At 47.1% G+C, this 18,072-nt stretch overlaps 1 protein-coding gene across 1 annotated transcript in view; it reads right to left on the reverse strand.

Moving 5' to 3' along the window:
• The window catches only part of LOC102381263 (P-selectin-like), a 40,723-nt gene that overhangs the window by 11,979 nt on the left and 10,672 nt on the right, over positions 1 to 18,072 (reverse strand). The window contains 11 exon segments of the mRNA XM_025194421.1: positions 880 to 1,065; positions 2,617 to 2,802; positions 3,309 to 3,494; positions 3,792 to 3,977; positions 4,483 to 4,668; positions 4,966 to 5,151; positions 7,549 to 7,734; positions 9,894 to 10,079; positions 13,437 to 13,628; positions 17,009 to 17,191; positions 17,808 to 17,915. Of these exon segments, the coding sequence (XP_025050206.1) occupies positions 880 to 1,065; positions 2,617 to 2,802; positions 3,309 to 3,494; positions 3,792 to 3,977; positions 4,483 to 4,668; positions 4,966 to 5,151; positions 7,549 to 7,734; positions 9,894 to 10,079; positions 13,437 to 13,628; positions 17,009 to 17,191; positions 17,808 to 17,915 (1,971 nt within the window).

Below are 18,072 nucleotides of genomic sequence, written 5' to 3' on the forward strand. Positions count from 1 at the left end.
AAAAATCCCCCCCCAGGGGCCCGTGCACACTGAGGAGTGGGTAAAACACCCCCCCCCCCCAGCACACAATGCTCATACTGAGTGAGGTGGGGAAACCCTCCATAAGACCTCCCAGAAGCCCCCCAGACCCTGGGCAGTATGTGGATTGCAGGGTGGGCACTGCCCCCCATATCTGCTCCAGCGGTGTGGCCCGTGCCACCGCCACTCTCCCAGCACCAGAGCTGGGGCTGGGGCTGCAGCTGGTACCCTTGCCAGCTCCGGAGACTCCCAGCAACCTCTATAGGTGGTTTTCTTGCTGCTTTCCACCTGACTACCTCTTATGGATTTCCTGCCTCCACCCCCTGCCATTTTTACTGGTGGGGTTGGGGGTGAAGGATCTCAATTATACAAGGTTGGGGTGGGGGAACTCTTGGGACACTCTTCCCTGCCTAGAAATTGCAGCTGAGAATGTGACAAGTTAGAAGACACTTGAGTAATTTCTCTCCCCCCGCCAGAGTGGGGCTGTTCAGTTTGGGTCGCCGGCCCACTGGGTGATAAAAAGTTCATGATCCGGCCCCACATTCAAAAAGGTTGGACACCCTTGTACTAGAGGTTCATAGGTGGCCTCCTGCATTCTCCACTTATGATTATTCTTTAACGTCTCCAGCAGTCCAGGGCTCCAGTTAGGCTGCTGTAGAGGCCACTGAGTTGTTTGAAGGATTTAGAGGGTGGTGGCGGGGGGAGGGGACATTAATCCAAGGTTCAATCCCTTCTCTATTTGCTTTTGGTGTAATGATTCTGTCTAAGGCCAGTTCTAACAATGATTTCCTCAGTGGTTTCTATCAGGATCTGAGAAGCACTATGGCAAAACAGCTCTGCTGTCTCTAGGCAATGCTGTACCTTTACAATGTGGAGGACTCTCTGTCCAGGTTCCCAGGGCTGTACAATCAATTGCTTCTGGTCCCATCCGCACAAAGCCCGTGTCACAGGAGAAGGAGCATGTGGAGTTATATGTGAAGATTCCATGCAGATCAGAGCAGAACATGTGGCCCCTGTCCGGGGCATCCAGTGTGGGGCACCTGACAGCTGGAATGGTAAAGCAGAGCTCTGTAAGGCAGGAGTCTGGCCATGCTAAGGGCTGCAGTGCCAAGGGCCACTGAGCTTTGGGGCATGCAGTGTAGAGGCCTAAGTATCGGGTGCTGGGGGTGACAGGGCTGCAGAGGATCAGGTGACAGCATGAACAAAAGTGGTCAGATGCCAGAGAGGAGCTACTAGAAGAACTGGGTGGGTGAGGAATGGTGCTGATGTGTTAGGTGCCAGGGACATGGACTTGGGGTTAGTGAAGAGACAGGGGACTAGTGGGCCAGGAGGCAGGCTGCTCACTGTATTCAGGGAGAGGCTGATGGGGGCAGGGATGGGGTGGCAAGGATTGTAGTGTCAGGAGCTGCTGTGGTAGGGGTTGTGGTGCACCTGCTTTGTTCCAAGGTAAGTGACAACTCAAGGTGAAGAGACAGTGAAGAACCAGACCTGTTTTCTCCCTAGGGCAGAGCCTTCTCTTGAAAGCTCTTTGTTATGGTGCTGTCCCAGATCTCCATTCCCTGCCTCTGACAGTCATTGTATGCTATCTCTCTTCCCCAGCACTGGCAGAGATTTGGGTTTCTATAGGGAGAGGCATCTGGTATAGCATCAAACCACTGACATACACTTCAGACAGCTCATAATGAATGCTGTGTATTTACCTTTACAGAGTGGACTCTCTGTCCAGGTCCCCAGGGCTGTACACTTAAGCATCTCTGGTCCCATCCGCACAAAGCCGGTCTCACAGGACAAGTTGCATGTAGAGTTATACTTGAAATGTCCATGCATATGAGAGCAGGTTAAGTGGCCCCAATCTGGGTTGTCTAATGTTGGACATGTGATAGCTAAAACAGTAAAGCATTGCTCTGTGAGGAATTTGTGGGGAAACAATGGGAGATGCCAGCATGCAGTGACAAGAGAGGGGCTTGTAGTGGCTAAGTGACATTGTTGTGAGAGAGATGATGGTAAGTGATGGGTGGTACGATTGAGTGTTTTGGAGCTGGAGTCCTGGGATGATGCAAGCTGAGTTTCTGAGGACTGCATGCTACAAACGTGGGCGCTATGTGGTATGTCCGAAAAATAATGAATTAGGCTGTTGATATTAAATGGGGTATTAGGTACTAACATGGGTTGAACACAAGTGTAAGGGGCTGTTGACACAGAAGATGAGGATATACAGAAGACTGTTCTGGTGGGGGGATGCCAGGAGCCAGGTTATTTACTGTGTCGAAGGGGAAGGTGAATCGGAGCAGGGATGGGATTGCAGGATGAGAAATCCAGTGGCTGTCGTGCCAGGGTTGCGGGGCACTCACTTGTTCTGGTGCAAAGGACTCCTCCACTACAGGGATAGCAGTGATAATGTTCTTTTCCTAAAGCCTTCTGTTTCACACCTACTCCAGATCTCAGGAACCTAGTCCTGACTCCCGAAACTGTTGTACACAACAACTTCCCTCCCCAGCACTGGCAAAAATCTTGGCCTCTACAGAAAGGGGCGCCTGATATAGCACCGGGTCCATGATACACACTCCATATATCCCAATGTGAATACTTTGCCCCTACCTTCGCAGACTGGAGGACTTCCTGTCCAGTTCCCCAGGGCTGTACATTCCAACGTCTTTGGTCCCATCTGCCCAAAGCCAGCCTCACAAGAGAAGTCACATATAGAGCTATACATGAAGTTTCCATAGACGTGAGAGCAATTTATTTGACTCCAGTCTGGGGCATTCAATGCCGGGCACTTGATAGCTGGAATAGCAGAGCAGAGATGTGTAAGATGGGGGCCTGGAGGAAATGATGCTCAGAAATTCCATGTAGGGTTTAAGAAATATGAATATCATAAAACTTATCTGCAGAAGCACCTGGAAACCAAATCTGGCCTGATTTCTCAATTCTGCATTACAGCAAAGTAATTATGGGCTCATTCATCTCACAGGGAAAATGTTCTAATCAGATCTGGATGATGTATTTTTAGATTTACTAGAGGTTTATAGGTGGCCTCTTGCATTCTCCACTTATGATTATTCCTTAATGTCTCCAGCAGTCTGGGGCTCCAGTTAGGGTTGCTGTATAGGCCACTGAGTTGTTTGCAGGTTGGGTAGGGGGGCGTTAATCCAAGGCTCAAACCCTTCTCTATTTGCTTTCGGTGTAATGATTCTAAGGCCAGTTCTAACAATGATTTCCTCAGTGGTTTCTATCAGGATCTGAGAAGCACTATGGCAAAACAGCTCTGCTGTCTCTAGGCAATACTGTACCTTTACAATTTGGAGGACTCTCTGTCCAGGTTCCCAGGGCTGTACAATCAATTGCCTCTGGTCCCATCCGCACAAAGCCCGTGTCACAGGAGAAGGAGCATGTGGAGTTATATGTGAAGTTTCCATGCAGATCAGAGCAGACCATGCGGCCCCTGTTTGGGGCATCCAGTGTGGGGCACCTGACAGCTGGAATGGTGAAGCAGACCTCTGTAAGGCAGGAGTCTGGCCATGCTAAGGGCTGCAGTGCCAAGGGCCACTGTGCACTGTGGGATAGCATTGATAATGTTCTTTTCCTAAAGCCTTCTGTTTCACACCTACTCCAGATCTCAGGAACCTAGTCCTGACTCCTGCAACTGTTGTACACAACAACTCTTCTCCCCAGCACTGGCAAAAATCTTGGCCTCTACAGAAAGTTGCACCTGATATAGCACCAGGTCCATGATACACCCTCCACACATCCCAATGTGAATGCTTTGCCCCTACCTTCGCAGACTGGAGGACTTCCTGTCCAGTTCCCCAGGGCTGTACATTCCAACGTCTTTGGTCCCATCTGCTCAAAGCCAGCCTCACAAGAGAAGTCACATATAGAGCTATACATGAAGTTTCCATGGATGTGAGAGCAGTTTATTTGACTCCAGTCTGGGGCAATCAATTCTGGGCACTTGACAGCTGGAACAGCAGAGCAGAGATGTGTAAGTGAGAAGCCTGGAGGAAATGATGCTCAGAAATTAGATGTGGGGTTTAAGTAATATGAAAGCATAAAACTTATCTGTAGAAGCACCTGGAAACCAAATCTGGCCTGATTTCTCAATTCTGCATTACAGCAAAGTCATTATGGGCTCATTCCTCTCACAGGGAAAATATTCTAATCAGATCTGGATGATGTATTTTTTGATTTACTAGAGGTTCATAGATGGCCTGCTGCATTCTCCACTTACGATTATTCCTTAATGTCTCCAGCAGTCTGGGGCTCCAGTTAGGGTTGCTGTATAGGCCACTGAGTTGTTTGCAGGTTGGGTAGGGGGGCGTTAATCCAAGGCTCAAACCCTTCTCTATTTGCTTTCGGTGTAATGATTCTAAGGCCAGTTCTAACAATGATTTCCTCAGTGGTTTCTATCAGGATCTGAGAAGCACTATGGCAAAACAGCTCTGCTGTCTCTAGGCAATACTGTACCTTTACAATTTGGAGGACTCTCTGTCCAGGTTCCCAGGGCTGTACAATCAATTGCCTCTGGTCCCATCCGCACAAAGCCCGTGTCACAGGAGAAGGAGCATGTGGAGTTATATGTGAAGTTTCCATGCAGATCAGAGCAGACCATGCGGCCCCCGTCTGGGGCATCCAGTGTGGGGCACCTAACAGCTGGAATGGTGAGGCAGAGCTCTGTAAGGCAGGAGTCTGGCCATGCTAAGGGCTGCAGTGCCAAGGGCCACTGTGCACTGTGGGATAGCATTGATAATGTTCTTTTCCTAAAGCCTTTTTTTTCACACCCACTCCAGATCTCGGGAACCTAGTCCTGACTCCCGCAACTGTTGTACACAACAACTCCCCTCCCCAGCACTGGCAAAAATCTTGGCCTCTACAGAAAGGGGCGCCTGATATAGCACCAGGTCCATGATACACCCTCCACACATCCCAATGTGAATGCTTTGCCCCTACCTTCGCAGACTGGAGGACTTCCTGTCCAGTTCCCCAGGGCTGTACATTCCAGTGTCTTTGGTCCCATCTGCACAAAGCCAGCCTCACAAGAGAAGTCACATATAGAGCTATACATGAAGTTTCCATGGATGTGAGAGCAGTTTATTTGACTCCAGTCTGGGGCAATCAATTCCGGGCACTTGACAGCTGGAATAGCAGAGCAGAGATGTGTAAGTGAGAACCCTGGAGGAAATGATGCTCAGAAATTCCACGTGGGGCTTATATAATATGGATATCACAAAACTTAGCTGGAGAAGCAACTGGAAACCAAATCTAGTTTTATTTCTCATTCCTTTATTATGGCAAAGTCATTTTAGGCTCATTCGACACACAGGGAAAATGTTCTAATCAGATCTGAATGATGTATTTTCATGAAAACAGAAAACTCACAATGAACAGTGAATTAATTCCCCTGCAACTGCATCTCATTGAGATAAGTATCTCTTGTTTGACTCAGCAAGACGTCCAAAAAAAAAATCACTTTGAGCATTTAAGCCAAATATCTTTTCATTTCATTTCCTCACCAAGCGCCCTTTCTGGCATGCCTGGGTGCAGACACATACAATGGACTTTATAAATTGACTGTAATATGTAGTCTAAGCAGAATAGAGTCCTAAAATTAGAGACATGCTCGCGGTGCGCACTGTGATTTCATGGGCATTTCGCAGCAGCCAGTCCCTTCACCGCTGACTGTCTTTCACTCAGACAGAAACTTTCACTCAGTTTACTTCCCTACCGCTTTCTTTGCCTTGCCCTTCACTGCTGATCGGCAAAGGGCGCATTTACTTACCCTACCCTGCTACTCCTTTTTTTTTTTATTATTGATTGATTTCATGGGAAATCGCGGCTGATGCTGGATTTCCTGGAGATCGCAGTGATAGTGGACACTGCTGTTTCTGCGGTTTCCATGAAATCCATGAAACCATGATTTAGGTAGGTCCCTACCTAAGACGTAGTAAATCCCTCAAATGCAGGGTAAAGATAAGATACATCTTGGAAAACTTGTAGTAATTTTACTATGTGGGAAAGCTAATGTGAAGAATGTATCATGTCTGTTTCCCTAGTCTAGTGGAGGCCAGTCTTTTTGGTAAATGCACCACAAATTTGCCCTACACTGTCCCTGAGTACCACTCCATCTCTTACCTTATTTAATCTGTTGTTCTGTTTTCTGCTTCTTGCCCTGTGCTCCCTGACTGATCTGCTACTCTGCTTTCTGGTTTCTGCCCTATCTGCCATTGTCCTGCCTATTCCCTCCCCAGTCTATCGCATGTCACACACAGAGGGTACCCATGCACTTGTAGCACACCTGCCTCAGGTTAGTCACCCCTGCCCTCCTCATTGGCATTTCATGGAGGAATTGTGCTCTGTTGGAACCAGCTCCCTGACATCTAGTAGCCAAGGTCTGTAATAGCACCTACTTCAGCAATCCAGTTTGTGATTGCTGGGCACTGACAGACGTGCACTCCCCGCTTTAACTCATGGCACTTCACAGAAAGTGCCATAAGATAGTGACCCTCCAACCCAACAGACATTCACTGTTGGGTTGGGGATGGGGGGAGGGCAGAATTGCGCTCTACTTTGCTGCTGATTGAGCAAGGAGAAGCCTACCTGCAGTTTCTCTCCCCTAGCACTGCCCTTGGCCCCCTGCTTTTCTCAGTTCCAGTGCTGTCTGCGGAGGGAGCTGTGGGCTGCGGTTTGCCCAGCATGAGCTGGAGGAGGAGGGGCCTGGGAGGTGGTCAGGGGGTGGAGGGTGGAGGGGGCTCCAATCCCCTCCCCCAACTCAAGCTGGGCATACCCCAGCCTGTAGCTCTCTCTCCCTCCCCCATCCTCCCCTTCCTTCCTGCAGACAGCACTGGGGGCAGGGCTGGGCTATATCAGCCCAGCCCCTATTGCAGGCAGAGATCACAGAAGTTACCTAAGGCACTCCACTTTGAAGTGTCTTCCTCTGACCCTTCATTATATGAGAATTAATTTTTCACATGATTAGCCATTTTTAAAGCTCTCTGCTGCTGTGCATATGTGTTACAGCATGTCTATAGAGTGCTGTCAAGGGGCCAATTGCAAGACAGATGTCACTTCTGTCAGCACCCTTTGTATTCATCCATTACCAAAATGCAAATTTACTACGGATTACCATTAGTAGTAAATACTCCACACAGGAATTGTGTCAAGTGTCTGCCCCGACTGTGTCCTACACACAGGGGTTTGCCACAGATGCTCTTGGTGCAAAGATGCTTCTTGCTTCTGTTTGTTTTGTTATAGGCCCATTGGTGATCTCCTGCATTCTCCACTGATGATTGTTCCTTAATGTCTGCAGCAGCCTAGGGCTTCAGTTAGGCTACTTTAGAGGGCACTGAGTTGCTGCAGGCTTTGGTCAGGGACAGAGGGGGAAGGGCTCAAGATGAGGTTCCAACATCTCAATTTGCTTTTGGTTTAATGTTTCTGTTTAAGGCCTGCTCTGACAATGGTTTCCTCAGTGGTTTCTACCAGGATTTCAGAAGCACTATGGCAAGACATCTCTGCTGTATGTAGGCAGTACTGTACCTTTACAATGTGGAGGACTCCCTGTCCAGGTTCCCAGGGCTGTACACTCAATTGTCTCTGGTCCCATCCTCAGAAAGCCAGTCTCACAAGAGAAGGAGCATGTGGAGTTATATGTGAAGTTTCCATGGAGGTGAGAGCAATTTATTTGGCCCCAGTCTGGAGCATCCAGTGCTGAGCACTGGATGGCTGGAATTAGAAATAAAGTAAGTGGAGTCAGGACAGTAAAAGGAAAAAGGACTATTATCTGGTGGTATCTGCTCCACTTCAGCCTGATCCCTGCAACATCTTCATAGCTTTCCCAGCCAGTGAGGGTGACTGCACTGTGGTGAGGTGGGTGGTATAGTGAGTCAGGTCAATTCAGGGGAAAAGGTAGCGGTGTCTGCTGAATGGCGATGTGACTGTTTGGGATTCTGGACCCTCTTGGATTCACAGCAGTGCTCCAAGACTCCTTTCCTGATTTACTCAAGCATAGGCAACTTGTGACCCCTGATTTTCTGGCAGGGCAAAGTCAGGACAGAGCTATGATACCATTATTGGATACCAGCTGCTGCAGTAGCCATCAGATAAACAACAGAAATGTCTGCTAGCCTGACACATTTCCCTTGTATGTCTGGATTTCATTGCAACCTGCTTGGGCTGTGGAGGGGGCCCAGGAGAAGTTTTGGCTGTAGGCCTAAGAGCAAATGCAGGGGAACAGACATAGAGAAATCATCCCTTACACTGTTAACCCCACCTGAGCAAGCTGTACATAACTCTAAAAGCAGAGTCTGCAGTATTCTGGGACAGCTCCATCCTTATCACAGCATCCAGGAGCTCTGAGCACATCCTGACATAATCAGCCATGTAGGCAGTGACATAATTTAGGGGAAGATGACTTAAAGCCTCAGAGCCACAGCAGAATTGATCTCAGGCATTCATCCATGGCTGGCAGGCCCTTCACATGCTGTTGACTGGGCCCTTAAGGGAAAATTCTCCCTCCTCCTGATCTATTTTCACTCTTCACTGTCTATTGCTCTCAATGAATTATTCCTCTGTGTAAAACAAGGGCTGGGTTTGCCTTTCCCCAGTGATCCGTGTACTGTTGTAGTATTACAGTGAAGATTTTGCTTTGAGTGCTTATCTTGTTATTGACTATAATTGTTTTGACTGTTTATTTTGTTATTTTTCTTTTTATATAAGGACAATTAAAATAAAGTTAATCCTATTATGATTTACTAACCATCAAGATAAAGTTATTTAATCAATTATTATTATTTGCAACTGATCATCTATTTTACATTTCTTATTGCTTGGCATAAAATGTATTTGACATTGGCCTTATGATTTTAGACATGTTTGACTCATGACTTTAAAACTTAAATTTAGTATAAGGAAAACGTGTGTGTAAGGGTTTGTGGTATGTCTAGTGTGTGTGGACATGTCTGGTTTATGTGGAAAGAGGTAACAAAAGAATAAATGATGGGTGTGTGCCAGCGACACAGAAAGACAGGGCTCTTGCAGCAGGTGAAAATAGCCTTCTGTAGCTTAATAGTTAAGAGCTGCAGCGACTTAAAAGTCAGCAGTAAAGGATTACCAAACACTGAATCATGCTCCAACTTGATGGCTGAAGACTTCAAGTGATGGCCCCTGAAGATTGCAGACCACAAAGCCAGAAGATCATGGCCTACCAATCCCAGCTTGCCAACAGGACAAGAAGGATGGCCTTCGCATCTGACTCAGTGGAATCCATAGGCTGTATGAACAACTATTTCTATAAAGAATGAACACAAAGACAAGGCTTTGGGTCTCTTCCATCTGCAAGAAGGAGTTTTGGGTGCGTCCAACAAGACCTGACTCCAACTCTCTTGGTCAGCTTGGCCGGCCACCAGACTGACCTTGAGCAACTTTGAAACTTGGTAACACCTTAACCTTTGCAGGACTGTCTAACTTCTGTGTGTGTGTGTTTGATTCTTTGTATGAATGAATGAATGAATGAATGAGTATGCATGGGAATGAGTAAAGCAAATAACTTTATTATTCTTTATTCTTTTTATGTTGTATGTTTTATGTTTTGTGTTCCAATAAATGCAGCCTTGTGCCTTATCCCCCTGATAAAATTCTGGCTTGTTTTTAATGCACATTGTACGCCCTGTGCGCACAACACTGTTGTGAGACTCATGGTGCAGGGTGACATTTTTGGCTCATTCACCATATATTTTATGATTCCAGAGTTAATCTAGTACAGGAGATGAGAAGCAGCAACACAAGGCCTATTGCCTGCCAGGGGCAGGGGGTCAAATTAGATGGCCCGCTGAGGTCCCTTCCAACCCTAGAATCTATGAATCTATGAAGCAGGCATGTTTTACCTTGGCATGCAGGAGATGGAGAACTCCAGTTTCCAGAAGCTGAGCAATGCAGTATCTCTGGGTCAGTTGAGACAAAACCTTTGCTGCAGGAAAAGTTGCATACTGATTGGTACAGAAAATCTCCAAAGGGTCCAGAGCAGACCAAATCACCATTTTCAGGAGCCACCAAATTCTGGCACTGCACAGCTGAGGGAAGGAGAAAGTAGGAGGTCACTTCACAAGGACACCAATGATCATCACTGTGCTGGACAATGAAATCCTATCTCAGGAATGTGCCTCAAAATGTGCCTTCAGGAGAACTTCTTTAGGCAAATAATGAATTTACCCAAAAAAGTGCTTTGCATCCCCAAGCCATTTGTGATTCTGACTCACACTGACTTCTCAGCTGGAAAAGAAAAAAGGGAATAGATTCATAAAACTGCTAGGACTGTTTATGTCCCCCTTGTGCCTGGGTTTGACCACTTATCCAGACCGTGAGAGACCCAGGTTCAGTTTCCTTCATTTCTCCTGCACCTAAAGGGACCTGAACCAACATCCTGCTCTGAGCACAAGGCTGCAGGTTGTTCTGGAGTGGGGCCACTCAGTCTCACTGTTGAGCCCATTCCTCCTTGTCTAGCTAATAAAATATTCACTGGAGCAGGGAATGGTACCCTAGGGGTCCACTTAGACAACTGCCCTAACCACTCAGGTGTAGAGTCATTTTGCAGATTAAGGCTCCCATGGGTGAGGGAGGGAGTGGGGTTGGGGCAGGGGCAGGTGCTGCACAGCCAGCAGGGCATGGGACAGAGCCACGGCTTGTCCGGGGAGCGCAGGGGGCAGGGAAGGGGGGTAGCTCCCGCCACTGCGTGCAACCCCAGGGCAGGCATGGGAGCGTGTGCCTGTGCGCAGTATGAAGGCAGGCTAACACTGCATGCTTGGGGCCAGTGGCAGTGCTGGGAAGGTGGCTACGGGGGGGGTTACAGCTCCCCAAAATTTGCTATAGCCCCCTGTTCCAGCACTGCTGCCACCCACCCAAGTGCAGCCCCGGCCCAGCCCCCTCTGCCAGGAAAAGCCCAGCCCTGAGTGCACAGTGGCAGCCCGCCCTTACCCTGCGCACAGATCAAGGGGCACCCCTCCCCCGTGCCTCCCCCAGGGGTGCACACAGTGGTGGGAACCACCCCCTCTCCCCATCCCATTCCCCTGCATGAACCAAGGCTCTGTCCCATGCCCCACCTCCCAGATGTGCACCATCAGTGTCTGCCCCTCCCCCTGCCCCAGCCCCACTCCCTCCCTCACCGTGGGGGCCTCGATCTGCACCCCATGCCCCTTCCTCCCCACAGATTTACCAGCCTGTTTCTGCTGCTCTCCAAGCTGCCAGGCTGCATATCAGCAATTGGATTGGTATTGGCAATATGGCTCGTTAATAACTGACCATCAGTATTGGCCTAAAAAATCTATACCGGTGCACCCTCAGTTTGATTCCCCTTCCCCCTCCATGCCCCCCACCAAAAAAAAATAATTAAAAAACGGTCAGATTATGGCTATAAGGATGGACTGTAGCACTTTTCTAGATGAGTGGTCTTAGCAGAAAGTCCTCAGTCACTAATTTTTGTTTCCCTTTTTTAAAATTCTAATGCTTCTGAAAGGCAACTTACATTTAAACACAGAGACAGGCCTGCAGACTTGGCTTCACTTTTTTGTATTATCATGTAAACCTTTAAAACTTGATCTCATTAGAGTCATGCACCACTTTGTGCACGATGCTCCTCCTTCACTTCTACTCTTTCTTACTGCATCCCCTGTTCAAACTATGTACACTTACCTATATGTGTGTATATATGTACACACCTACTTGTCTATATATACCTTATAGACCCTGGCTTGAACACAGACATATCATCAATGACATCTAAACCTTCCTGCAAAAGGATGACCATCTCAAAGTAGTCATGGGGGACAAACTAATCCTTACATACAGACAGCCTTCCAACCACAAATGACTTCTCTCAAAGAACAGGCTTTCTAGTCTTACTGCGGCCCCAGGCCTTACAATGGACCCAAATGCCTTCTGTGTCCCAACATCAATACAGACCACATCATCACTGGACCAAATAACATGGATTACAATATCCAGGCCAAATACAGACATTACACCTTTACTGGTATAAGTGATCTGAAACCAGTTTATACCCATAATAGAACAGAAGCTCAACACACACAGACTGGGTTAAAAATGGCAGAACCTGATCTAAGATTTGCAACCCTCCCTAAAGGGCGAATGTGTGTTCTGTTCGCTACCAATCTGAACTATTCCATTTACAGAAAACTGATACTGATTCCACTTCGTGCTTTTTGAATGCATGTACCTAGCCCCAAGGTTCATGCACTTTCAACTTCAACAGTGTCATATACACAATCACTCTGATTACAGTGCCCCTCTGCTTTCTACATTGAGCAGACTGAATGATCCCCATATTAAAAAACACTACTCTGACAGCAGCTGTAGAAAGATGCAAAAGTCTGTGGGAAAACACTTCAGCCTCCCTGGACACTTCATCACCGATCTGAGGATGGCTGTTTTCAGGCAGAAAACTTTAAAAAAGAGATTTGAATGGGAAATTGTGGAACATGAAATCATCCACAGACTCAATTATGTTAAATATGGTTTAAATAGAGATTATTATTACCCCATTATGTGAGTTAGCTTTGGTGATCCCTCCTATGAGTTTAATGTGTGTTTGCTTGTCTCTCATCCTCTCCCCCCCTCATCTCTCTCTCTCTTCTTGTCTTTTTTATTCTAATTTCTCTCTCCTTCTTATACTCTGCTTTCTGCATGTCCCATCACAGCATCTAATGAAATGAGCTACAGCTTACAAAAGCTTATACTATATATCTATATCTTTATCTATTGGTCAATAAGGTGAAAATCTACCCTACCTTCTATTTGACTTCAGACTAACACAGCTAACTGTGTGTGTGTGTTATTATATATTATAGTATATATAATACATATATTATTATATATATTATATATACTATAATATATATGCACTATATATATATATAGTATGCATATATATATATATATATATATAGTACCCCGCCCAAAATAATTTAAAGAGGCAAGGATAGTTGTGGTTTATATCTTTTATTGGACAAACTGCCTGGTTGGGATAGACTTAGACAAGCTTTTGGGTATTACAGTACATATGGTCTGAGGTCCAAGGAAGAGACTGTGGTACCTAAAAGTTTGCCTAGGTCTATCTCAACCATGTAGTTGGTCCAATAAAAGATATCACCCACAAAGATACTTGCCCCTCACATATTTAGTGGACCATCATGGCAAGAACATCACTCACACATGACCAAATCATTTATACTCTTTAGAGATCAAAATGGAAAACCCTATTAACTCACATCTAGAAGCCAGTGCACATTTGTTATGTACAGCTTTGAAATGTCTTTGTCCTGTTTAGGTTCCATGAACCTCAGTCCTTAATTTCCTCCTGGTCATGCTAACTACCCATTACACACAACCCTCAGCCACACTCTGGAGTACTCTACCTTGGCAGGCTGGCACTTCTGCTGTCCACTTGCCAGATGCTGTGCATTGCAGTGTTTCATCTCCACTCAACTTGAAGCCAGATTCACAAGTGAATTTACAGCTTGATTTAAAAGCAAAATCACCAACTCCAAGAGTGTCCATGCAGTTCATGGCTCCTCTTTCAGGGGGCTTAATACCCTGGCATTGTTTAGCTGCATAAGAACAAAAAGACCATGGACACAAGTGTCACCTCCCAGAGCCTGTAAGAAGCAAAGAGGGGAAGGTGGCAGGAAGGGCAGCAATGGAAAGCAAAAGGGCACCTATAAGGACACTGGAATAATGAACAGATTTCACAGATTATTAGGCCAGCAGGAACCATTAATACTATCCTGTCTGAGCTCCTTTTAGGTTACCCCTTTGGGCCTTGTTTCCCCATCCACAAAGTGGCAATGGTAATACTGATTTAATTTCTGAAGTGCATTGAGATTGACAGATGGCAACCATCATGTAGGACCTGCCACCTGTGTCTATCCTTCAAAGGGAAGGGGGGCCTGAGGAAGCACATTTGGTGCCCAAAAGCTTGTCTAACACCTCTCCCAACTATACAGTTGATCCAGTAAAAGGTACTGCCATATAAATCCCCCTCCTTGGGTATTCCTTGGATGATCACAGTTATCACCTCACTACTACAACTTAGAAGTTATCAAAGTTATTTATAACAGAAGCTTACTTTTTTCCTATTAGAGCTCCCTGTGTAAAAACTCTGGCTCTTCATGGACCCAGTAGCATAACTGAGGGGCAGCGGTGGTGACTAGGGCAGCAGCCCCAGTCTCCACCAGTCTGGGAGTGGGGAGTGCAAAAATAGCTATCACTGCAGCTGCAGCAGCCACTGACCACATTGTTGTCATGGGCCCAGCAGCAGCCTCATGCATCATAGCTGTTCTAGACATGGAGTTGCCCAGCTATGCTTCTGCACAGACCTGCCTGGTCCTAGCTTATCTATTCTAGCACTATATTGTGCACAGAGGGTTCTTGAATGAGAACCAGGGAAAAGAAAAGTGCATGTAAAGTTCAAGTTAGCCAGCAGCAGGGAGCTTGTTCTGTTCTACAGCTCTGTAACACCCCTGAGCACCCTACCCCGCTCAGGCAAGCCTTCTGCTCCAATATAAGGCTCTTGATTTCTCACCCTGAAAACTTGGCTGTTCCATTGGCAAATTGTTTTATTCTTATGTCCACAAACTCAGATGATTGTGAACTGCCTCAGCAGCTTGGTGGTTCAGAGGGCACTTGAGTAAGGATGATCCACAGATTCTGTTATGAAAGGCTATGGACAGCGCCTGTTGTACTAGCCCCTTTACAAATCCTGGGAGTTTTGCTGGACTCCCTGAACCCTCCTTCAGTAAGGCAGGCTCCCCACAGTAACAGGGTGATGAATGGTCAAAGAACTGCATGGTGCTTCCTACTATATGGGGAAGTTGGATGCAGGCTGCCCGAGCCTGAAGACCCTCTGGGCAGCAGACTTTAACATTGCAGGACATTGTCCTGCTGTCTCTACCAGCAGTTTCAGCTCCTCAAAGCTGCACTGGTCACAGATGCTTTCCACTGTGGCAGCCCCCCATAAAATCAGATGTCACATTTTTGAGGAGGCCCACAAATCATTTTCTGCCACCTCCAACCAGCAGAGATTTCTGTGCGCTGTGATCATATCGCTGGGCAGAGGGTTAGCTGGGGCTGTCAGGGAGGGTAAACTGGAGGGTACTTTGCATTCACCTCAAAGCTATCTGTTCCCACAAAGCTCTGCCTCTCATCACATATCTGATCTCAGTTTTTATCATGTTTCCACTCTCAGTGCTGCTGGCCTGCACCATCTGGTTGGCCAATTTCTATAACCACTTCATGCTTACTTCCACACTTTCCCTTCTGCTGTGCTTTCCTGAACTTGATTTGAACAGATACAGGGGGATAGCAACTGGATGCAGGGAGCTGAATACAGACACTGGGGAAAACACCAGTGAAATGTGGTGTCTTCTTCTGGTGTCCAGACTTTCAAAAGGGGTAAAAGAATTAGAGAAGGTTCAGAAAGATGCTGCAAGGTTCATTCAAGTTCTGGGAAATCTGCCTTATGTGGAACAGCTGGAGAAGCTCCATCTGCTTATCTTATCCAATTGAAGAAGGTCAAGAGACTGCTGGATTTATAGATTTTAAGGTCACCAGGGACTGTTTTGATTATCTAGCTTGACCTCCAATCCTTATTTAGAATTCAAGTGCTCTGGGAGGCACCACATCCCTTGCTCATTTGTTTCAAGGATCCACTACCCTCCCCGTCAGGAAATTCCCCCTTTTCCTAGATAAATTTCTCCAGCTTCCACCTCCAGTGCTGATCTCATTCTGTTGCTCATTGTTCAGCCAAGAAGTGGCTTTTCCATATGTTGCCGATAGCCAAAAGCTTAAGCTGCTCTGGGATACAAAGGGATTGCCCCTTCCAGGGATGCTCTTGGTCTAGGGTCTCCCCCAGTACTCAGGGGTCTTTGAATACAATTTTGCACAGCCCAAAGCTCAGCCCTGTGAACATCTGATGACTAGCATCAAGCTTTCCTTCCTAGCACTGGGTTTGTGCTGGTTACATTTCCAAAGGCAACAGCTTGATGAATTGGATTAAAAACTCAGTATGTTTGAAGATGGAAGTAGAGGGTCTCCTACTACCTCTTTTGGGTATGCCTGGCAGATGTCCCATCCTGTACATACATTAGGTAAATGCATGCCATGTGGTCCTTTGAAGGCACAAAGACACTCTGTGCTGTGTGCAGCAAAGCCATAGGTCCCCTTCTTTCTTTACTGCTAAAGGCCTTTTATCCAGACCCTGGAGCCATTTCCCAAAAGGTCGGATACAAGCTAGGTGCAGAGCTGGAAGCCACAAAAGAAAGAAATGGCTACATCAGCCCAGTACAAAAACAGAATTTCCTGGCTGGCCTGCTGTTGTTACTCTCTAGGGGTAAGTGGTGGAGCTCCTTAGGAGGTCCTCAGCCCCAGCAGCAGCATTTGCTTCTCCGTGGCCTCCTTGCCCAGTTTTTGTGGAAACATGTCCTGGCCTTTGCAGATTGAGGACCTTGAAGAACAAGTGAGCGCTTGGTGAGGGGGAGCAACAAACAAAAGAAGATGGGCTGACTATGGCAGGCAGGACTTTGAGTGCAGTTCTGCTCTGTGGAGGGAAAGGTACAACTTCAGAGCTAAAACAAACAACCCATGAGAGGATAAAGTCAGCCAGATCATACAAAAACAAGTAGCAAACTGATAAATCGTTCAGATAAGCTGGTAAATCATTCAGGATTGTATAACCCCCAAACAGATGAAGAGATTAGATAGGTCTCTAGGACAAAACAGCACTGCAAATGTTGCATGGGAAACAGTATTAGATACTAATTTTAGCCTGGGCTGTAGAGCCTGGGGGTGGAGATTTGCCCAATTTCTTATGAACTTCTGAGGCATTTGGGGAACTCAGCCTTGTAGGATCAGTGAATCTCAGTCCAAATGCAGCATGAGCTCTTTTCTTTGGGGATTGGGAGGCCTCATATTCGCACTATTATGTTCCTACCTGTACACTCTGGAGTCTCTCCGGACCAGTGTCCTGAAGCCAAGCACTGCAGCATGTCCCTCCCTTGTCGTTCAAAGCCCTCCTTGCAGTGGAACTTGCAGGTGGAGTTATAGCTAAAATTCCCCAAGGGGTGGCTGCAGTCCATGTTCGTTTGTCCAGGGTGAAGTTCTTGGCATGTTACAACTAAACAGAAGACACAATGCAACTAGCTCATTTGTGGTTATTTTAAGCACACCTGCCTGAAGAGGTTTCCCAAATCCCCAGCCTTGCCAGAGGCCATGTCTGGTAGCTGAACAGAGGCTGAGGGCCCCTGTACCTGCTAGGTAAGAGACTTGGCTTTGGTCTCCTGCTCAGGGAGATGTTGCATATACAGCCTAGCATGGAGACACAAACCCATGGGGACAGCATGCTTAGCCCCTAAGAGGGACAGTGGTGGTTCATGCTGCTCAACAGTGCCTCCTCCAGACTGACAGAGGAATGGGAATATGGCCCTGCTCCTCAGGAGGACAAATTGCTCTGGCTCTTGCTTCCGGGGCTTGAGCTGGGGCAGGAGACTTTTATAAGGTGGAGGGGTCAGGTGCTTTGGGAAGTTGCTGGGCCCATCAAACTGTTCCCCTTTGTTCCTCATGGGTGCTCAGGCCATTGCCCCACAATCTTTCTGTATGAAATAGGGAAATGAAGATATGTCTTTTTCCCTGCCATGACAAAAATGAATGATCCCAGTATAGCAACTATAATACCTGCCACCCCAGGGTTCCCTCTTTCATCAGCCCTCAGCCCAGGGTCTGGCTGCACTCACCAAATTCACATTCAGGCCCGTAGAAGCCAGGGTAGCAGTCACAGGTGTAGTTCCCTATGGTCTCCACACACTCGCCTTGCTGGCTACAGGAGAAAGTGTTGCAAGAGGCTGCAGAGATACAGCTGGGTTAGGTTCCACCTCACAGCCGAGACCCAGCACCACAGTTCAGCTCCCAGGGATCCATCAGTCCCAAAACTGTCTGGACTCATGCATTCCATCCTGACTATGCTTACTCATGATGGACCCCTTGCTAAGCCCTCTAAAG

The sequence above is a fragment of the Alligator sinensis genome, unplaced genomic scaffold (genome assembly GCF_000455745.1).
Source record: "Alligator sinensis unplaced genomic scaffold, ASM45574v1 scaffold647_2, whole genome shotgun sequence".
NCBI lineage: Eukaryota > Metazoa > Chordata > Crocodylia > Alligatoridae > Alligator > Alligator sinensis.